The sequence below is a fragment of the Crocodylus siamensis genome, chromosome 3 (assembly GCF_052110815.1).
Source record: "Crocodylus siamensis isolate JL-2025a chromosome 3, ASM5211081v1, whole genome shotgun sequence".
NCBI classification, from domain to species: domain Eukaryota; kingdom Metazoa; phylum Chordata; order Crocodylia; family Crocodylidae; genus Crocodylus; species Crocodylus siamensis.
In genome coordinates, this window is record NC_143397.1 from 244,463,662 (window position 1) to 244,486,758 (window position 23,097).

At 43.3% G+C, this 23,097-nt stretch overlaps 1 protein-coding gene across 12 annotated transcripts in view; it reads right to left on the bottom strand.

The window, feature by feature from the left end:
- Positions 1-2,134: 2,134 nt before the first annotated feature.
- The window catches only part of CYRIB (CYFIP related Rac1 interactor B), a 125,239-nt gene continuing 104,276 nt past the window's right edge, over positions 2,135-23,097 (bottom strand). For all 12 annotated transcript variants that reach the window (XM_090040644.1, XM_090040651.1, XM_090040653.1 and 9 more), the window contains 8 exons: positions 22,485-22,590; positions 16,313-16,449; positions 11,852-11,929; positions 11,614-11,730; positions 9,613-9,692; positions 8,318-8,444; positions 6,980-7,050; positions 2,135-2,931 (listed from right to left, as the gene is read on the bottom strand). In XM_090040644.1, coding sequence (XP_089896770.1) covers positions 2,868-2,931; positions 6,980-7,050; positions 8,318-8,444; positions 9,613-9,692; positions 11,614-11,730; positions 11,852-11,929; positions 16,313-16,449; positions 22,485-22,590 — 780 coding nt within the window. In that variant the 3' untranslated portion in view covers positions 2,135-2,867. The remainder of the gene's footprint in view (positions 2,932-6,979; positions 7,051-8,317; positions 8,445-9,612; positions 9,693-11,613; positions 11,731-11,851; positions 11,930-16,312; positions 16,450-22,484; positions 22,591-23,097) is intronic.

Here is a 23,097-nt window from a genome sequence, read left to right on the forward strand (position 1 = left end):
CTGGGACATGGTCAGAGAGAGAAAAGTTACTTACCTGGATGAAAACTGGAGCTTTTTGAGATGCAGTCTGTATTCATATATACTGCTCTCAGTGCAATGACCCTTTTTTTTTGCATTGCTCTCAGTGCAATGATCAGTTTTTTTGGCCAGCAGCATCGATGGGATCACACATTCATCTGAAATGGCTTCATATTCCTGCAAAAAGGGCCAAAAATGCGGTGCAAGGCCAAGTGCTACTCAGAAAATAAAGCAATTTTGAAAGGTAGGAGAGACTCAATCCATCATTACAGTTAATTCACGACAACTAGCTCAGAATAGTTGTTTGCTTATAAATATGGAGTGGGATAATAAACATCTATTGCAATCAATGCCTTTTTCTAGAAGGGGATCTTTGCAGGGGGGAAAAAAGCGGTTGGTGTCATCTTCTATCTAGAGTTTGCAAAAGGTCTGCTCTTGATTTCTTTTGTGTATAGGTGTGCAGATCCCAAGGCAGCACTGAGTGGTATGGGACATTTGGAAGGGCAAACAACATCAGTCTTCGCACTGACCAAACTGAACCTTTCCAGCTGAAAATCCTTGAACCCTAGGGCCAAAGTCCCATAAATTATGAGGAAGCACCTGCAGGATCTAGAGCCTTTTGCAAAGACATTCTTAGTACCACTGTCAAAATTAAGGTCTTAAAAACTCTTCTCAATTTTGTGGCAACTTATCAATGAAACGAAAACAATACTGATGTATGAACTCTTAAAATGCACGCAGAGAATTTTAAGTTTTAAATTGTATGCTTGTAAAGATGTGAGTTTTAAACTAAAAAGAGTAAGATGTTTTAGCTTCTCAGTTGGAGTCAACTTTGTTCGACCCCTTTTTGGTAGCTGCCACATTTATTAAAAAGCCTGGAAGTAAAGGAATTCTGCTTCACAGCAGTACAAAACTCACTTTGGAGCCTGAGGCTTGATCTAGACCGCAAAGATCCTTGTGGCCAGGATCCAGCCTGGGAGAGCTAAAACAGCAGCAGGTCTAGGGGCTGCGAGGAGTCTGGCAGAAGTGGTGGCAATGGGTCCAGATATGGGGAGTCCACTGGTGGTGGGAGGGGTCCACCAGTAATGCCAAGGGGTCTGGGGGCAGTAGCAAGCCAAAGAACCCCAAATTCCACAGCAGGCTATAGCCCCAACTTTCAGTGACTAGCTGGTAGCCCAGCAAACCAGACAGTGGCTCCGTGGGGTGGATCTGGACTGGGGGCTGCATGTTTGATAGGCCAGGTGCATAGGGTATTTATTTTTTTTTAAATCTGCCTGCTCTGAAGTTAGAGAAACTAATCCCGGTCTTTGCAGAGCATTCTTGGCAAGGAATAAACAAAATATTAAGAGAAAGAGCCAAATAGTTGGATGCAGTAATACAAAAAATGCCCAACAAATGAGGAACTGGTGGTGGCTCCTCCGAAGTGGGATCTGGAGAAATTCAGCAACTTTTGTATCCTGGAAGCTCCTATAGTTAATCTGGATGAGAATCACCATCTCATCCAAAGATGCTCTTAGATCCTTGTTCTGGAGCTATCCCTCAGCTCAGGAATTATTTCTGCCGGCACAGGAATGGGTGAGGACAGAGGGTTGGGGTAGTCTTTGTCTCTGAGCAGATGCGAAGACTCTTCCCCTAAACTGTAACATAAGGAGGACAGCCACGGAAAAGACAGTGAGATTCTGGTAGGGCCATGTTGGTCCATTACATTTGGAGCTGGGATTCAGGAAAACAAGGACCAGATGTGCACCAACATAACTCCTGCTGTGCTTAGGCTAAAAACAAACAGTTTAAGAATGATGGAGGTTCTCAGAGGTTTAAGCAGTTTAAGAATGAAGGAGGCTGGTCAGTCACAAATTTCTTTGAATTGCTTTTTGCACCCCAGTTTGTAAGATCTTGTGGGATATTACTATACAAGCAACATACTCTACCATGCAGTGCAAATCAAGGCCTTAAGACAACATGTCAAGTTTTAACTCGGACAGTGGTTCAACTTCAGTGCTCATAATGAAACAGCAGAATTTTCACTATATAAAATTTATAAAAAAAATTTATTCTTTGTAAAAATTCAAAAGCACGAAAGACATCTCACTCAAAATACTGGTAAATCAAACCACACTTAGAAAAATGAAAGCTGATTTTATTATCTTAACCACAGCCAATCATTTGACATGAACATGCATACGTATTTTGCTACGCACACACCACAGTTTTTAACGTTAGTTATTAAAGGTTAAACATACAACATACACCCTTACAAAAATGAGTCAAAATGCAAACGTAACTTTTAAACAAAACCATTTTTACTCATTTAAAAAAACCTGTGTCGGGTACCATTTTGTACAAACACATTTAATTTAAACAAATCTGTTCTTACAGTTCCTCATGGTTGCACATGAAAATAAGCCGCAATAGAAAATGAAGTCATTTTTAAATAGCAGAAATAGGCAGTTTTGCCATGCAGAAGAAGCAATATTAAATATTAGTTTTTCCAAAAAAAAAAAAAGAAATAACCACAAGTTTAAAAATATTTAGTTCAAGTCACAGAACTTTCTCCAGTACAGAGAAATGCAAATGCAATGCATAATTAGCTGCCACATAAGATGGCTGTTCTGAAAAGTATAAACTACATCCCAGAATTCATAATTTCTTATTGATTTGGCACAGAAAAGAAGTCTGAGCTTACTGAAGAACAAGAACATATGATTAAAAAAAGGAAAAGAGGAAGAGAAAAGAAAATAGAAAGCAAGGATGAATGAAATAGTAGTTGCAATCACTAAAAAAGTGTGTGCATCTCAGTCATTGCAGAACACTGTTTTCTGTTTTCAGCAGTTCCTAATTCCAGGTAATTGTTATTGCAACATAGATTTAATTTGCTTGGAGGTAGTCTCATCATTCAAATGCTTTGTTGTGTACCTAATAATGAAAAAGCACATTTTACAAAAGCATAATTCAAATTTTGTTGGCCTAAAGGACTGCTGTGCAACTGGTGGCCCACAGGCCATGTGTGGCCCCTCGAGGAGTTACGGCTTCCAGCACGGGCACCGCTATTCCCACTGTTCTTCTGTTGCTGCTGCCACAGTCCCTGGGCTCCCCCACTCCCTCCTCCAGTTTCTGCTTCATGCCTCCTCCCCTGCCACAGGCAGGAGCCTGTGACCAGTGTCTTGGAGTAAAACAAAGCCACTGATCAAAAGAAACTTTGTGTTTTTTTTAGTTGCAGTAAACCTTTCCCAGAAGGTTGCAAGACATACTGCAAGTTACTCTAACAGTTCAGACTCCTTTCTTCAGAAAGTTCAGTTTATAAAGAAACTAAACCAAAAAACACTCCCAGTTACTAAAGGGGAATTTTAATGGATCCTTACATGAATTTGGGGAACCCGATGATCCCATTTAGACTAAACATGCTAGAAGTGAGGAGTGCCAATGCATAAGAGACAGTTACACTATTATTCAGTATGTTCTAAAATCCTCATTAGGGGAGTGATTCTCAAATCAGGGGGTGGGGGCAGTAAGGTGATTGTTATAAACCCCTCTGTATTTTGAGGTGTTTGTGGGATTGTCTTACATGTTTTCTTGAGTTTGTTTTACTGCTACGGTGCATGCAGTCTTGTTGAAAAGCTGATGTTATGCTGAATTCCTTTATCACTGCATGGATTATGATATGTATCTTTATAATACAGGGACATAGTTTAGTCAAAGGAACTAAGAGAGATGCAGACTGAAGGAAAAATGGAGGAGGCAAACTAGCTACGAATCTCTTGCCATTTGGTTACTAGGCCAAAAGCAATCACTGTTCCCGAACACAGGAAGAAGGGACTATTGCTGGGACGGGCACCCAAGGTACCGTCTGCCTGGCAGGTGGGAAACAGCAGCAAGGACCAGCCCCACAATAGCAAAGGCTTCTCAGAGAAACGGGTCATCAGCTAGGGCACGGGCAGGCAATTATTTTGGGTGGAGGGCCGCTTAACAAGGTTTGGTTAGCTATCAAGGGCCGCATGAGTAGCCCCGCCCCCTGGTCTCCATCTTGGGACCGGATGTCCCACCCCTAACCCCTGGCTTTTGCCACCGGAAGTCCCTCCCCTTGCCCTCCAGAAACAGTCCTTTTGGGATGGGGGGGTTGCCATCTTAGAACCAGAAAAATACCAAATCATATGCTGAAAGTCAAAATACCTACTATAACACTTTAATTTTATTACAAAAAATATTTTTGTTATGACCTGTGTTTGTGTAGTGTACATAAAGGAGACTGCATAATAACTCAAAAATAAATTCTTAGTGTTTTATATTGTGTGCATGGTGGGGGAAGTTTGTGAGATGGTGGGGCTGTTGTGTTGGGGAGTACAGGGTATGCTGGGGGGTTGTGTGGTGTTTGTGAGGTATGGGTGTGGGGCCCTGAAACACTGTCCTCTCCTGCACTCAATGCAGGCAACACTGCAGTGTAGGTGTGTGGCATTTGTGCCCCCACCCCCGCAACGGAGCAGCAGCAGGCAGGGGCGCTGGTGCCCAGCTCCAGCCAGTGCTGCACATCACAGCAGGGAGCACAGCCCTTGCCGGGCAGTCTCTATTGCCAGTGCTCCTGGCACTTGCACACAGCATGGGAGGGAAGCCCCAGGCACTGGAGCCGGCTCCCCCACGTTGCTGCTGCTGCTCCCACTGCATGCCATCGGGGGGCGGGGGAAGTGGAGGAGAGTATGGGGGGGGTCCCCATATCTCCCTCACCCTCGCTTACACCCACACCCTGCCCACCCAAGCTCCATGCTGCAGCCACCACCCTGGGCAAAGACTCCACACTGCCGCCAGCCCCAGCTCCAAGCTCTTTGCTCCTGCTTAGCTGCAGCCCTGTCCCTGGCCCCAGCTTCCCTACCTGCTGCACTGAGGGAGGCGGACGCCGGGGAAGCATGCAGCAGCAGCAGGGCTCGGCCCTTCTGCCCACGAGGGTGGGAGCAAGGCATAACAGGGTATGTTGGGGGTGGGTGTAGGTGCCTCATTCCCACCCTGGTGGGCAGAAGGGCTGGGTGGGGCGCAATTTGTTGGTGGGCGCCATGGGCCAAATTAATATGCCTGGCGGGCCACATCCAGCCTGCAGGCTGTAGTTTGCCCACCCCTGAGCTAGGGGAATTTCAGCGACTGGGACAATGCTGATTGGGAGAGAGGTAGGTGAAAAGGAGGGGCTGGCCTGGAGGGTATTTAAGACCATATATGAGATAGTCATAGTCCTAGGATTATGCCCCAGGCCTTGCTGGAGTCCAAGTTCCCAGCAGTCAAGGCTGGCAGGTTCATCAGGAAGGCTGATCTCTGAAAACAGCAACTAACAACTAAATTGTAGCCAAATGAGAGGGCCAAGTTTTACTTGTCTTTTTGTTTGATCTTCAAAGTATCTGGTCATTTTTTGTTGTATAATTCTTGCCTTGTATAGAATACTGCTGTTTGTTACCTTACTGTTTGCTTGTGATAAGGCATGATCTCAGGGCAAGTGATATTCCAGGCTTACCCATTCTACGGAAGGGGGGACCTAAAAATCACTCACAACCCAAGAGGAAGCTATCAGGAGCTGGCAGAGATTCTCCTGATGCAGCTGTAGGGTCTGGGATACGGACAGCTGAGCCAAGGCTTGCCGATGCAAGGAGATACCTTAGAGCAAACCTTGGTCTGTTCCTTGGGACAGGCTGCAGGACAGCAGGGAGAAATGTAGGGCTCCAGGGGTGCCTACCAGACAGATCAGCAACAGAGATAAGCAAGTGTGAAAAGCTAAGTGCAGGCTCAGGCTTATCTCTGCCCCCAATGCAAGGAGGTAAATGGGGTGCTGCTCATGCATAAGAGTTATGGAGGGGTGCCTCAAATCAAATGAGGCTGAGAACCACTGCATTACGGACTAAGCTCATGCTCTACTTGAGTGAAGAGTACAGATTTAGGGAATTTTGGAGGGAAAGCTACTTCCAGAATGTCTAAATTCTGAAGTCAGTTTATTACAGTAGCAGTACCAAGCATTTACACTTGCTTCCCTTTCCTGTACTTAAAACAGAAAACATTTAACAGAGGTAAATGGTAGAGTATGATGTACCCCTCTGAAAACAACGTGACCTCTGAAAGCTACTACAAACTAATCAATTTATAAAGATTATTTTGAAATTATTACTGTTTATCTTGATTTCTATAGTTACTATTCTTATTCTAGTCCAACATAGCGGTTCTTCCTCCTTACCGCAACTGTTAATCCCCCACCCCAATTTCAACTTATTCTGTTAATTTATTCTATGTCATAAACCAGTGATCACTACCTGAGCTAATATTGCTTTCTGTGTTGAGAGAACAAATTTCAGTTAATTTCAGTTAGTGAATTAACAGTGAATTTTGAGAGGGCCTGAATTAACAAAAATAGCAGCTAAACTATAACCCTCTACTGACTAGTATTGAGGAAAGTGGGTCAGTGCAAATGCATCCTGCTACCATCTGGAACAGGTTACCCAGAAAGATTGTGGAATCTCTGTCCTTGGGGGTTTTAAGACCCAGGCAGACAAAGGCTTGGCTGGGACGATCTAGTTAGGAATGCTCCTACTTTGAGAAGGGGGTTGGACTAGATGACCTCCTGAGGTCTCTTTCAACCCTCTTTTCTATGATTTTAGCATACAGCAAGCCAGTCATAACATGCCATTTGGTTGCCGGGAAAGCCTAACTGAGAAAGTTGGTCACTTCAATGTACTCCCCAGAGATGTATTCATTCACAATGCAAAAAAACCTATAAAAGCTATCATTAACAACTGATACTCCCTTGCAAAAAAATGCCAGTATGAGTAAGGAAGGAATGGGTCCAAGAAACTGTTTCACGTACCAAGAAACTTAACTCCTGAAAGAGAAATAAGACTATCTGGGACAAAGGACAGCCTCATCTGTTATGTGAATAGAAAAATATGCTTAGTCCCTTTTAAAAAGAAGCTCAAAACCATTTCAAATGAAAAGTAATTACCTGAGAGCATTTAGAAGGCCTTCTACACTGTTAGGAGGCTGGTCCTTAAGGACTTTGATGCACCCTTTCATCTAGAAGTGAAAACAAATTAAACACTTGATATCAGGTAAACCCCAAACAAAAAGTGGTTGCCTCTCATATATTCTAGATTCCTTTTTATACATGCTAGTTGTCTGGATGCTGGACAGATAGCAAACATTCAGTATTGTGAGGTCACCCCTTAAAGCAAAACTGGTCATCTAGGGAGGGGCTATGACAAGGAATTCCACAGTCACAGGTAGTGGAGTATCTGCATCAAAACCTGCTGCGTGGATCTGAAGGGAGATTTTTATCATAAAGACTGTTTTCAATTGATGTCTGCCTGTCTCTGTGCTAGGAGGCAAGTGTGCAGGCCATGTGGGAGGGGGGTAATGGGGTGGCTAAGCCCAGGGCAACCTCCCCGCTCCCCCCTACCCTCCTAGGGCAGTGCAGCAACAGCAGCTCATTATGGTAGGGAGGCAGGATGGCTACTTGGTGCACTGCATCATGCCCTGTCCTATACACGCCTGGCCACCAGTGGCTGCAGTGCCAGGACTGTGCAGCACCAGCAAGAAGCTGGGGGAGTGGGGAGCTAAGGAGTCTGAGTGCTATGCATCCTGGCCTGGCCCTGACTGCAGCAGAATGGAGCAGCACAGGGCACAGCCCTTCCTCCTCAGGCTCCTGGTGGCAGCTGGATAGGATTAACTGGTTGCCTCCCCCCCAGCCTGTCAACAACTCAGCAAAACTCATTAAGTGGCCCTTCCAGACCAAATAACTGCCCACTCCTGCCCTATGCCCAGTGTAATGCAATATTTATTTTTAAATATTTTCTCAGGTTTAAACATGTAGTTTTACAGTACATCAGGCTGTACATTTCAATTACAGAACAAAAGGAAGGTAAAAGGCTAGAAGCCATGTAAATCAGTTAGGATAATGGCAGTAAAAGAATTATGGAACAGTGGGGATAGGCTGTACCACCCTGGGCTGCTCATCTGTCAAATGTTCCAATATTTAATTAAAATTATACAACCACTTCTAAGGACGTATATTTCTGGATGCTGCTAGATTTTACTGAAAACTTGCTTTTCCTCTTAAAATACATTTGCTTGTGTACTTCAAAGTACATGATGGAATTCTTGCTGTATTGGCAATACAGTAGGCTGACTGCATACAACACCCCAGTCAAGAGCATCTCAAAAGATGTGTATTTGTTACAAATTAGCATATTGAAAAAAAACACCACAAGATAGATGAAGAATAAGTAGTGTACACAGAATTAAATATATATATATACAGAAAGATTGGGAGCACCACACTTACATCAATTTTTGAAGTTTTCGCAAAAGCGCCCACTGGATGCACATGGTCATAGAGTATGATGACACCCACCATTACCCTCAGACAGAACGATACTGTTTCCTCATTTGTAAACCTGCTTCTGTATTCACTGTCATGTTAGAACAGACAAATATAATCAATCAGTTATTAACATTAAACACCATATCAGACTTTCACTTTTAATGCTGGAAAACAGGAGACCCAGTCCTAACACAGAAGTCACATTATCATACCCAAAGCCTATTATTTATAGACTGGAACAGCAACTCTCTCAAACCCAAAGCGGTATCCTACTACTATAACAACCATTTTTCTTAGTATTAGGTTTTGAAATTGTAAGTTTTCTTGTATTCTTTTGCAAAAACAAAACAAATACAAACAAAAAATCTTACTCCCCAAACAGAGACCTTTGGTGTAATCTGTTCCCAGTTCAAGCAGGCCAGGATTTTTGCGGTCAAAAAATTGGTATTGTCCAAAATTAATGAGCGAGGCTTAACGGCTGTTCATCAGCAGTTTAAGATGCTCTTAAGGACAGCATAAATAAAAAGTTGGGAGTCCCTTCTTCATAGCTGTCAACACCACACACAAATACTGAGGTCTTCGGCCAACCCCAGCCCTTGCTGCTCTTCAGTTAATAAGGACATACGTTCCCTCATACCCGAACAGGTATATCACTAGCAACTTGTTAAGGATCCGTAAACAAATGGATTTTAAAAACTTAAAGCATGGGAGTTTTGCTTTTTCTTCCACATAGCCACAACTTGCTATATTTACTCTACAGCTACAGACTTTTAAGCTTAGCAGTCTTCATACTGAATATTCCTCACCGAAAGGTAAAAGTAAACACGCTAGATACAGTCCTACCTCACCCAAACTCCCAGGAAAGATCAATTATATGCACTGTTTAAGCCATCTCTCAAAATGTGCCCCTGGGCAGTTGTGCTGAGTTTCTACATTTTTGTGAACTATACATGAGGCAAAACCACTCACAAAAGTACCAAAAGGATTTCTAGCTTTCAAACTCCTCACTACTTCTGAACTTTAAAGTATTCTTAGACCAATAAAACTGTCGTTTGTGCAGCTAGCCTAAATGAGAAGTTAAATCACAACAAGACTAGCAAGGGAATTTGATTTTAACAAGTAATGCCTTTCCTAATTTGCCGATTTATCTATATTTATTTTTCCATCTTAAAGCATTATGGGCTAGGCCACATTTGTCTATAGGCCTGTAGGTCATTTGTAAACAAAATTCAGAACTAAATTCAGCTCGTACTTACGGAGTTTCCAGCATGACTCTGCACACACTAGCCATGGTACTTAAACAGTCCGTAGTATTTTCTATGGGTAAATTTTTGTTCTGTGAAAAGGAGAAATGAGTTCTTACACAGTGCATCAAGAAAGAATTTTATAGTATAAAAACCTATCACAATTCCAGGTCAGCAAATACATCAGAATTGGTGTCCTAGTTAAAGAAATGTTAGTACTTCATCTAAGGAAATATAATATTACAGTTTAGTATGTTAAGATCACAGTGATCGACTCTCCCTCCACTATTAGTTTCTTTATTGCACACTTCATTTTGACTCGGCATTGATTTTTGGGGAGTTTGTTCTTCTGTTATTTAAGCAAGGAGCTTAAATGGACATGCCATTCAGAGAGGGAACAAATCTGCCTTGAAAGATAACCTCCACTTAAATGCTGTTTTATCTGCTGCAATATTTATAATGACAATTCATTTAAAATAAACATTAAAAAAATTGTACAGGGTGAAAAAATAAAAAAGCAATTTTTTTCAAAGCTTAAAGTCAAAAACTACTTCTGAAATTGCAGAAGATCTGCTCATTGATTGCTACCTGAATTGTGCACAACTTTTTCTTTTGGAAGGAAAGCTTACAGGTAAACTTAAAAGTTTGCACTTTTACAGTGAAAAAAGCACAAAATACTTCAGTAGCACACAGCATGGGAGGTGGGTGGGTGGTGCACGTGTCCCAGGTGCCACTCGAGGAGAGGGCTGCCAGGACAGGTAAGGGCCGCCTCACCCGCCCATCCACACTCTGCCTGCACCAATGGTTGCAGGAAGCAGTTGGTGCAGGCAATGTATGTCAGAGAGCATGGCATTCTGGGAATTGTAGTTTTGTAGAGCAGCAGCAGAGTTTGCTGTTGTTATGGGGAAAACCAAATCTCATTTTTGCTATCAAAACCAACTTTTTTTTGTTGTTGCTCTTTTGATATGGGTGTTGGCAGTAAAACAACTGGGTAAAAGTTTCCCCCAGCAGCAAAAAAAATCCACTGTCATTTTAGAGAACTACGATTCTCAAAACACCTTGCATTCCATGACATGCTGCCCAGCTACTGAGTGCTGCCTTGTCTGGAAGCCAGATGGGATGGGAAGGGAGAGGGAGCTGTGGGGCAGGGCATGACAGGAGGACACATTCTTCAGATGTTATGCCTCTGGCAGCGCATGCACTCTCCAGGCAAGAAAAATCTTTTACGGAAGTAGCTAGAGTTACAAGGCACAAAAGTCAGGACATGGAAAGCTACAAGTCACTGTATCAGAGGGTTGTGGATTGTATGTCAGATACTTAAATGAGTAGTTCCAGAACAAAAGAGTAAGAAGTTACTTTCACTCTAGGATACTATACAGGTTAAAGATTTATTTTAACCTAAATGTCTCTCTTTTTTGTAAGTACATTCAACTATAGGCATCAGAAGAAAATACTCAAGGGATCTTGGGGGGGAAAAAAAAAAAAAAAAAATCAGAAGTGAATGATCGCATGGACACGCACATGTGAACAAACACAGAGCTTCCTTTAATTTGCTTTTCCATTTCAAACACAGAAAAACACATACACAAACACATACTTCTTCATTTGCTGCTGCTTTGCTTTTTAAGAAGGCTTTTTAAATTAAGCATGGCTACAGCCAGGAAAGGCACTGTCAAAAAGCCCACAAGCTGTCTCTCGCACACTTTTCCTGAACAAAATATGTTTTTACTGATTTTTCCAGGCCAGAATTTCTATAGGACACCTGTCACATTTCTACTGGAAGGTCAGCTGAATCTGTCCTTTCTTTAAATAAAAAAAATGTACATGACTGGCTGTAACACTTAATTTTTACAAGATGAGTACAACTGATCTGTAAATTAAATCTGTGAAAAATCTCTTCAGAAAAATCACCAGGACAGAAACCTGTACATGGCTGAAATTATCCTTCACAGCAAAGCCACATTTTAAGGTGCACCATCCAATGCAAAGAAAAACCTACTGACAGATACTCACCTCTGACACAAATTTTGTTGTCGCATCACTTAAGGTTTTCAACATTGGTGTTGCTTCAGCATAAAATAAAGACATTCTGTTTGCCAATTCATTATTTACTTCATTTTCTCCCTCTGCCTAGAGAAAAATGGGTATAAGAATCAACAACAAACCAATTCGTACGTTAAACAAACAGAATACTATAAAGACAAAACAATTTGGTGCTGAGGGTTTTTTCATTTATGGAGGGGTTACCTACTGGGACATTGTTAATCCTCATACGGCTCAAAGTTCTTCTGTAGTAGCTGAAGTCATTCTGTATAGCAGGATTTGTCATCTAAAAAATATGGAAGTGAATATATTTGTGACATTACAAAATAGGATCTAGAAAGCAAATGTATGAAGGTTTGCTAGTGAGAGGTGAAGAGCATATCAGACTTCCAATTAAGTCCCTGGGTTTATACAGAATGCCCAGCACCTTGCAAGCCTTGGAGTGCTTTAGAAGTACTTATGACATACATACAACAAAGAACAGGCAATCTTACATTTTCAGAACAAAAGCTAATCTTCAGGGGAAGATCAGATGGTCTAATGAGTCTGGGCTTGTGAGGTAGAGGACATCTTGTCAGTTGAACTCTCCTAGGTTTAGACCACTGTACCGATACCGAAGCAATTTGGTTTTTGGAGCATTAACAAAAATTTGTTGGGATGTGGATGCATAGGGTTACAGATGCATGCAAGTGTACTGTGACAGAATGGCCAATTTTTAATGGGGAAGGAGGGAGGGGGGAGCAGCAGCAGGAATACAACAGGGGGCAGAAAGACACCATAAAGCAAGGGTAGGCAATGTTTTTTGGCTGGAGTGCCTAAAAAACCACAATGTCTACCATGTCAGGTGCCAGAGTGCCAGCACACCACAAAAACAGAACCGGGGCGGAGGGGGCACATGGCAGGATGCACTGCATATGTAACACAATTAATAATCATTAATATTGCTTTTTTTTTTGTTTTTTTACTGCAAATACCAGACTTTCTAAAAATTCAAAACCTGATGACGATAAATAAAACTTCATGAACTGCGTTGTACTTGTGAATTTTTTTTTTCTTGTTAAACATGTGATGAGGGAGAAGAGAGGGAAAAAGGAGCAGAGAGCAGCAGTCACCAGGGGAGTTACTGTGGGCAGGCTGGCTTGGCCAGGCCCTTGGGAAGGATGCAGCTGGAGTAGAGCTGGGGTCAGGCAGGGAGCGGGGGCTGCCCCAGGGCTCCACTACTCAGGCCACAGTGGGGGGGACCCAGCAGCACTGGAGGTGGAGCCCAGCTGGCCCACACAGCTCCACAGGGATGGAGCACAGCCACCCTGCCCACGAAGGGATGCTGCCTGGATGGGGCAGGATGCTGGGCTCATGGAGTTCCCTGCTTCGTCTCTGCGTGTGCCGGGAACATTGCGAATGGGGGGTGCAGCCACAGGCTGTTCCCCGGGCTCTGGAACAGCCGTGGCAACCCGTGCTCAGGGCCAAGCCAGCCGGAAGGCTGCAGCGCAGAGGCGCTGCGCAGTGCCTGCCCCAGCCCTGGCCCCTTGAGGGGAGTTGCGGGTGGGAAAGGCTGGGACCCGAGCAGGCTGAGGCAGCCGCGGTGACTGTTCCCAGGCTCCAGGGGGCTCCCACAGCCAGGCCCTTGCACTGGGGATGGCTCTGTCCTGCTTGCGCTGTGCCCAACGTGCAAGGAGGCCAATTCCGGAGAGGGAAGTCCCACAAGCCCAGCGTCCTGCCCCAGCCAGGCAGCATCCTCATGTGTGCAGGGTGGCTGCAGGCCATCCCTGAGGAGCTGCACGGGCCGGGCCAGGCCAGGCCAGACTCCACCATGGGTGCCCCTGGGCATCCCTGCCTGCCCACCCACCACTGCTCGATCCTGCAGAGTGCCAGGGCAGCCCCCACTTTCTGCCCAGCCCTGACCTTCCTAAGGGCTCGACCGGGCTGACTTGCCCACAGTGCCTCCCCCCACACCACGCAGACCCTGGCCTGACTGCTCGGCCCCAGCACTTGGCACCTCAGTGCTGCCCTGGGTGGGACAGGGTATCTGCCTGCCTAGGTAGCTCCCTCCAGGGGCCAGCTGGGCTGGAGGGCGCAGCCTGGGAGCAAGGGGCAGGGGCAGAAGAACACAGACAGCCTGCATTCTTCTGGCTCTGCCCCGGTGCCTGCCATGGTGCTGGGACTTGCGGTTGCACAGCCCGGAGCAGCAAATTAAAAATAATAATAATAATAATAATAATAATAAACAATTTCTGTGTGCGCCTCCTGGCATGCTGGGAAAAGTGTCTCCGTGTGCCACTAACGGCACACATGCTGGGGGTTGCCAACCCCTGCCATACAAACTAGTTTAAATGCAGTTTAAACTGCAAGTGTCTGGATATACAAGCCAGTTTAGAACAGTTTAAACCTCTAGGACCATTTCAAAAGTATACCTGGATAATCAAGTATTATTTTGAGCCAGTTCTGCGTTACATACAGATACCAAGCTTTCTACAACTGGTATGGGGTTGCATCCCACACTGTACCACCCCTCATCCTTAGCCCACACCAATCCCCGTATGGCAACTTGCTGCTTCAGTATAAAGCTAGAGCTCTACTGTCTCAACCTCTACTTGACCGGTGCCACTGGCTACAGGCAGTTCTCAGCCCTTCTTACAGATCTGGTCAATTTCCTTCCACTGGTAGCAACTGACCAGGGCTCCCCACAGCCCAGATATATTTAGGTTCGGTTGGGGAAGCCTGCATGGATGTTTCTTGGGGGGAGGGGGGGGCGGGCCTGGGGAAAGCTATCTAAAGGATTCCACTGTAATCAATGAAAGGAAAATCGACTAACTCTTATAATTAGCAGAACTGCTCAAGGAGCTGGGGCCCCAGAGTCCCAGCCCTAGGCACACAGAAGCAGTGGTCCAGACAGCTTCTTCCTGACCACCCCCACACCAAATCAGCCTGGGATGCACTGAACCCTGGGCCAGTTCCCTGAAACTGAAGTAAACTGATGAATGGATCAGAAGAAAGTGTCTTTAAAAGCCACAACAGCTCTGGAGCACCTAGCCCTTCAGCAGGTCCCCTGCCCTACGCACAAATCTGGATACTTCTAGTCAAGGTACCACCACAGAGATTAAGGGGAGCATAAAATTGCAACTGGGTTGAGTACAGACTACTACTACTCACTGCTGGGGGTAGTTCCGTAAGAACTACTTCACAGTTGGGGCAGCTAGGATCTGGAACCAACTTCCAAGGGAGGTGGTGCTGGCTCCTACCCTGGGAGTCTTTAAGAGGAGGCTTGATGCCTACCTAGCTGGGATCATTTGAGCCCAGTTTTTTTCTCCTGCCCAGGCAGGGGGTCGGACTTGAAGATCTACAAGGTCCCTTCTGACCCTACTTCTGTGATTCTATGATTCATTGCAATACCTAAACGGGGAACACTGTCCTTGGAACTCTTAGCAATATATGTGACAACACCTCTGACGTGGGACAATGACAGCTTGGTTTCTAACCAGGGGCTTTCTTGGAACAGTCTGAGTGGTATGTCTGTTCACACCTGCAAATGTTAGTTTTGTACACAAAATATAATTTTCCTGGAATCAGGAATGGGTCTGGAGTAGGAAGTGTAGAACACGTGCAGGAAAAAGGCAGCAAGCTGCCATTGCACATTTTCCTGCAGTGGGATTACTTACTCCAGGAGGTAAATCACAATGACACAAGCCTCACCCTGTAATGAAGAAGTACATTTATACCATGGGGTTGCCCTGTTTTAGCAACACTGCACAATAAACCCATACCTAGAAAATACACTCAGCTGTGCAACTATTTTCTTCTGTGACCAGGAATGATTTGGAGTCTAACTAATTATTTTAAAAAGCCAAAAGTCAAATAGGTATTTTTGGACTACTGTCCCCATCCCCCCACCCCACTCACCCTCCCTGCCCCAAGAGACAAGAGAACTATTATATCTTATTCCTTGTATGACAGCAACTAGGGACTTTGTGGAATGGCTCTTTTGTTCAAACCATGGTACAAACAGAATCAGAGATAGCAGTTCCCTGTGGGAGCTTGTCTTGATTCTACTCACCTACCTATAACTAAAATAAGGATTTAAAGTTCTACCCTAAGTATCTGTTTTAATCTAGCAGAAATGTAGATTGGCACGGAGCCAATTTACAGGGCTCTTAAATCTGTCAACACTCCACTTTCATTCCTGTTGGCATCTAATGAAAGAGGGCATGGCTCAATGAAAAGGTGTGAGATTCTAATTCTCTGCTGAATTTTCAGTTCCCTGTGGCTACTCTAGCTTGATGCTTTAATAAGACTAAGGGAAAGCCTGCACAGAGTTAGATAAAGCTAGGAGACTTCAAAAATTACGCTTTAAGCCATCTTTGAGTGCATATACCTCATACCTGTGTCCCTGACTGCTCTGCCACATTCCAGTGATATTTAACAGTTGCACTTGGAACATTTTCTATTATGAAAATCGTGGAACTATCTTTTTCATGACCTATAGCCCACTGTTTTTTAAGTATCTCAAATATTAAGCAAACATCTGAAATAAATACTGGACTAGATCCTCATCTGTAAAACAGAACAGTTAAGAAATGTAGCCAATGTCACAGACAGGTTGTGGCAGTATGTGGAAGAGACCCTAATCTGGCTTCCTTTTGGTCATTACCTTACTTCAAACCAAAGAATGTACCTTGAGTTCATCAAATCGGAGTGTGAAATGAAGAATTTCTGCAAACTGCTTAGCAAGAGCCTGCTCTCGCTCCAGGTGCTGTGTTGGTGAATATGGAGTGCTTGTCAGGGCTCCCAACAGACCTCGCAATGCTGCTTCTAAAGGACAAAAAAAATGAAAAAAAAACCAAAACCGTAAAATGGTACCGGTTTCTACTATGAACGTGTGCTCACACACACACTTCACTGATTTACAATTTCAATCTGTCAAAATGTATGTTTAGTCTATGATTCAAAGTGGATTTTTGATAAATTGTTTTTATGTACCATTTTGTAGATTAGTTTTGAGCTATTACCACTATCAAGCCTAGATCTGATTACTAGGGCTGTGTGAAGCTTCAGTCACCGATTCAATTCAGCGGAGATTCGGCCCAATTAGGCAGCTGAATCTCCAAATCCGAATCAAATCAGGAGACCCTTTAATCTCTCCAAATCGAATCGGAACCCTCCGAATCAGTTAGGAGAGATTCAATGATTTAGACAGACACAGCTTTAAATGTTTTTCCTACACACCTCAAGGTACCAGGCAGCTCGTGAATGCTGAGATAGTGGAGCGAATGGAGCGTCCCACAGGAGCGCGGGGGAGTCCCCAGCACACTTGGGGGCAGACCTCGAAGTGGACCATGAGCACTTCTGGTCCACTTCCATTGAATCTTCAGATTTGGATTTAGCCGAAACGAAAATCAGGACAGCAATCCAAATCAAGTAATTGAATTACTGCCCCCTGAATTGGGCCAAATCCGAACTGAATACAGCTTGCTTTGTACACCCCTACTGATTACCATATCTTCCTCACGTACAACAACAAGTTTCCTCCAAAAGCCAGCCCTTCAAAATTAGGGTGCGTGTATTAAGCAGGGAAGGCGATTGTTTTAACCAGGGTGCAATCACCCTGCTTTGATTCCTGATCTGCAAGACAGCAGCTATGGCATTACTATTCAGGCAGCTGAGGGAGTCAGATGACCTAATGGCTCATTGTTCTTCACAACACAGGTGTTAATGATTGTTTATCTCTTTTAACGGGACTTGATGTTCCACTAATCATGCTTCCTTAGAACAATTTTGCCATTTGCTAGCTGCTCCTATGTCACTCTTCTCCCACTTCACAGCCCTGGAGATTATTTGACCCGTTTAAAAAAAAAAAAAAATCACAGATCCACCCATGGACACCAGTCTTCACTGGGAGCCAGTGTTTTAGCCTTTTAGTTAGGCAGGCAAAAGAGAGGGTGAGTCAGATGAAAACTGGGGGGGGGGAAGAGCCTTATCTATGCAGCCATAACGATGGAAATATCTTTTTTTCCTCCATTCTGATTTTCAAAATTAAGGTGAATATTATATTCTGGTACATGTTACATAAGAATATGGCAAATTATATTATAAACTCATTTTTCTCCAAATTGGTTTGTGTCTATTTAATTTGTTTCATATTTATCATATATTAGTTATTCCAGTCAAGGTCCATTAAGAAGTAGTCAAGGCAAAGTTTACTTCTCTAAAGTTTCAAACTTGAAAGCGAAGAGACATCTTGAAATAAAACCAAAGTCAGGCAGTAATTTCAATATTTTGGCAGGATAAAGTTATCACTTAAAATATCTTTCACACCTCCACCTCAGAAGAGAGATTTCTCCAACTTAAGGCTGCCTTCTTTGGACAACTAAAGAAAGATTTTTTTAGCCTCAGCTTTTCACTTATTACTGTTTAAATGGTTATTTTCTTATTATTTTTAGAAACATCCAAAAATGATCTAGAAATGGTGTGTGTTCTACAAATGATCCTGAACATTTCCAGAGATTTGTGGGCCTAGAATGACAGCAAAGAAGATATTCTGAGACTCAGAGAAAATACCTTGCCTTGGGGACTATTCTGTTAGAAATTTCGAAAGAAAAAGAAAGCTGCTCAGAAGATAGCTGCCAGAAATACTCCAAAAACATTCTAGCATACGTGACTATGGCTAAAAAACAGTGGGGGGGTTTTTTAATGGATGAAATACTGATTCTAAATTGTTCAAAGGGATGTTATGGCAAGAAACACAAAGTTGAAGTTTCACTTTTTGAAGCGAAAAATTTAATATTTTTCCTTTCAGCTTCACAATCTGGAAACACTTATACATAAGAACACGGACTTTTCTTGGAGGACCACAGGAAAGTTTCAATTACTGCACTTTTTATTTTTGCAACAGGCATGAGGTTTCTTAGGGTGATCTCTTTTACTGGACCAACTATATAGCTAGGGTAGCATTAGACAAGCTTTCAAATGCAAAACTTTTCTCTTCGGGACCTGAAGTTAGCACAGTGATTGGCTGAAAAAGAACGCCTTACACAGTTGGTACAATAAAAGATATTGTCCTAAGAAATCCTTGCCTCTTGCATAATTTCTGGACCACCAATACTACAATATCACTCTTGCACTACCACAACTTTTTTGGTAACTCTATGGAAACTTACTCCAGCAGATAACACAGAAGGGCAACATATTTTAACTCTCCCATCAGTACTGTAACCAATTTGCCTCTCTGAAAGCTGGAAAAAAATACTGTATACATAAGTATGCTAAGTTAAGGGCATCAAACTTGCATTGTGTCCCAAGCCAGATCTGGACTACAGGCTTCCTGCTGGCTAGATCCCATTCAAGGCACACATAAGGCATGACTGTGGCCCCAACCACATGGCCCATGCTGTGGGAGCAGTTTCAGCCCGGCATGGGACATGTGGTGGGAGCCAGCAGCTGGGGCTCTGGGCAGCTGCAGCAGATGGCAGCCAGGCTGCAAACAGCTGTACCAGGATTTTGAGCCCTGGCTCTAGCTTCATGGTGGTGGCAGGTGTATGCACACCTTGGGACACATGGCAGAGAAAGGGCCAGGACAGTGTAACACTGCCCCCCACTCCCACCTGTCTGGAGGCGTGCGTGCACTTCCTACCAGCAGTGAGGATCGAGCCCCTTGGCTTCCCTGCCATCTGCCTCTGGCACACCAAGTCAAGGACCGGGCTGAGGTTGGGGTGTTTTTGGTACTCTGGTCAAAAACATTGCTGAACTTTATTCTAGACTAACAGAAGCTAGACTTCTGAGTAACTTCATGTGAGAGGATATCCTTCTGAGATGGCTCAGGGGTACTTTGGTTTACAACTCTCAGGGCATCTTTACACATGCTCCAGGGTGGGCACAGGGAAGGGCATTCTAATCAGAGTAGCTCTGAGAGCCACTGTAATTAAAGCACTTGCAGCATCACGTGCATTCAACATTCTGCGCTTCAAAATGGCAGCAGGGGCACTTTAACTAAAGCTCATTCAACAAGCTTCAGCTAAAGTGCTCCCCCCCCCCACTATTTTAAAATGCAGGGACACTAAATACATGCAGCACAGAGACTGCTGGAGCATGTTAATTAGCATGCTTCAGCAGACTCGATTGATCAAGTATGCTTCAATGCATGCTAATTAGCATGCATCAGAGCAGATGTCCAGCATGTGTATAGGTGCCCTCAGAGACTGGTAGAGAAAGGATGCAAAACTATTAAAAAGGTAGTCCTTAAAAAGGAATTTAAGCGCTGCCACTTTGACTTCTCTTAACCTTCCTCCTCCCCCCCCGCCCCGTCTTAATCCAGTACAGAGTTTCTGTTTCTAATCTCATCTCTCAGACTTTATGGCAAGTATCACAGGGTGCTCCTATCAGGGATCGCCCAACTAATAAAAAAGTATTTTTATTTCAGACTGTCCCTTCCTACAACTAACTGACTTGGCTTCTGGATAAAATCCATGCAGCAAGTAAGTTTAACATGCTCTCATTATTTTTGTTAAGTTTTCTGACCGCCTTGCATTTTGTGCTCTCTGCTGCATGTCATAAGTAAGTGACTTTTTTAGCTAATGAGAAAAGAGAAGATTACCGAACATTCTTTTCTTGCCTTAACAGGAAGACAAAATGCCAAGATCTCAGGAATGAGGGTTTTTAACTGCAACGTAACTGAAGCATGGGAGTTTTTGACAATTCAGAAATCCAGCATTTTCAGTGTTTAAATGCATGTTAATGAAAGCCATAAGATCTGGTTTTAATTATTTACGTTTTGTGATCTGGTCGGTCATTTTCAGTATTTTCATTCGGTAGAATGCTTTTCTATGCATTTGATGATGTGCACTACAGTAGTGAAGTTTTGGCTGACCAACAGATTCATGCTTCGTTTAAACATAGAAGCTGGTTGACCATGCTAGCCTTAATTAAATGACTAGTAGAACTGACTCTGAGAACTTGTGAGTAGTGTAATCTGCAGCTTTAAGCAATGAAAGACATGCTTCATAACAGCTTTAATATAAATCCAAAAGCTGATTTAAATTAAACAAATAGCTAAATATTTTGGTCCTTGAACTGTCTGCTGTTCCATAGAAAAGTATTTCTGGCATTGGGTTATCAGTGTTATGCCAAAAAAATTCCCCCCCAAAATTAAATTCAATTTTGAATGATTAACTATTGATCTTACTCCCAAAATGTATGCAAATAAAAAGGAAGTACAGGTTTCTCTCAATTTATGCGGGTTCTATATAGGTGAATTCGCTCTTATGTGATGAGAATATTTAGATCCATAATTTGTTATATGCGAAGTAAATTCATTCTTATGCAATCAGCATAGATGCCCGCCCACCCAAGCTGGTAAGTCTGTGGGGGATGGGGAAAGGGCCATGGCCCCCTCACCCCAGCTGCAGTGGCCCTGGGAGCAGCTGACACCAGCTGCCTGCACCAGGGCACGGCACAGCCCTGGAGCAGAGGTGAGTGGGGACAGGCAGAGCACAGTGCAGCCCAGCGACTGCAGGCAGTTGGCGCCGGCCACTCCCAGGGCTGCTGCAGCCGGGCCTGGGGAGAGTGCCACTCTGTTCCCTCTGCTTTGCTGCCTTGTGCAGCCCTGGGAGTACCACCCCTCCCTCCACCCCTTCCCTAGTCCCAGTCTCACTCCCTCCCTTACCACTATGGGAACCTATCCCTATTTGTTACATTGTAAAGTGGGTTTGCTTTACAGAGTGTTCTCCAGGAAAACATGCACAGCATAAATTGAGGAAACCTGTATATCTGAACTTTTCACTTTACAATCTGTGGGCATACATGTATTAATTTGCTTTCTTAAACCATTCAATTTACTGGCTCAAGCTTAACTTACCACCTTAACACAAAAGGCTTATCTTGTGCCAGCAAGTTATAGGATTCATCTAACAATTTAGGAGTCCTTCGGTAGTATTTAGGTGAGAATTACCAGATTAACATTCTAATACTAGTTTAAACAGCAACATTTATAAATGCAAAGAATTTAATTTAAATCAAATCACTGCACATGTAGTTACATTGTTAAGTATCCATACAAACCTTTACTGTTATTATTTATTTAACAACCTGTAAAAACTTCACAAAAATCTTCCACTGAATCGAAATGGGACAAAAGAATGCAGGATTTGGTCATAAATTGTAATGACTATGGAGCAACCATTTGTTGCTTTAGAGAGACCAAGTTTAATTTGAAATTAAAAACTGTATCCACATCCCCATGTGAGGTGGCTGCTATCTGATCTCTGGTGAGCGAAACTCTAGAGGCTTTCAACTTCCCCCTCCCATGCACAGGAGCCAAAGGAGAGGGAGAGAGGAGGGGGCTATAAGAACAGCTGCTTCAAACAAGTGGAGATAATTCATTTAGAAATATAGGAGCCATTCCCCAGGCATAAGCATGGGTGAGATACTCAAATGGAGAGGTAGTTTCTTTTGTGATATGAACTTACCTTACTTTCTTGTTATAAAGACTTGCTAAAGTTTTTATTTTTACTGGGTATGCACATTTTTCCTGCTGATTCAATCTAGCATTCACAGATAAAATTCTTAACAGAGTTGCAAGAAGGACAAGAAAGAGGGACACAAGTCAACTTCTACTTTCCTCTGTCAAGATTGGAAGAGGAGAGTCTGCTGTCAAATGCAGTGGGAGTGGGGTGTTTGAATGCACCATCCTAAGCCCACAAGGCAATTCGCAGAAATGCAGCTCCCTTTCAAGCAAAAAGATTCTAAATCACACGGGGGTGACTACTGAAATGGATGGATATATTGTCTGGGTTGGCATTCTTTCATTACATTCTGATGACGACAAGTCATGAATTTAGTAGGTTTCAACTTACCTAGCCGTTGAGAAAATTCATAGAATTTCTTTAGCTTGCCTACTAGTGGAACAACTGCACCCCATGCCTTCTCTTGCAATTTTTCATCACTGGGGTGCTGTATTGCCTTAAAATCAAACACACGCAGAAAGAACAAGTTAGATTTAGCTTAATAATATAAAAATCAAGAACATAAAGCTTCCTTCTATTCAAAACATGCATAAAGAGAGGCTTAAAAAAGCACTGAAACAACCTACCAAAAACAAAAAGGGACATTATTCTTCAAACAATTAGGGTATAACATTTTCTCTAGACATTCAAGTTCCAGTGGGCATTCCATTAGAGACAAAGTGTAAGCTGAAGTCTTTAATGAGATACTGTGCTTGGTCTGCACATTCCTCATCCAATGAAAATAATTCAACATACTTTGTACACAACATTATATAGAATAAAAAGACCATTTCTATGAAGTTATTAAAATACAAAGAATGCAATAATTAGCACAGTATGATGTACTTACTATGCAAAATAAACTGCTTTGCTTAAGACACTTCCAAGGGAACCAGTTTAATCTAGCTGAGTGATCACAGATAATACCCAGACAACTGTAGAAATCTACCAGTTGCGGGGTAGG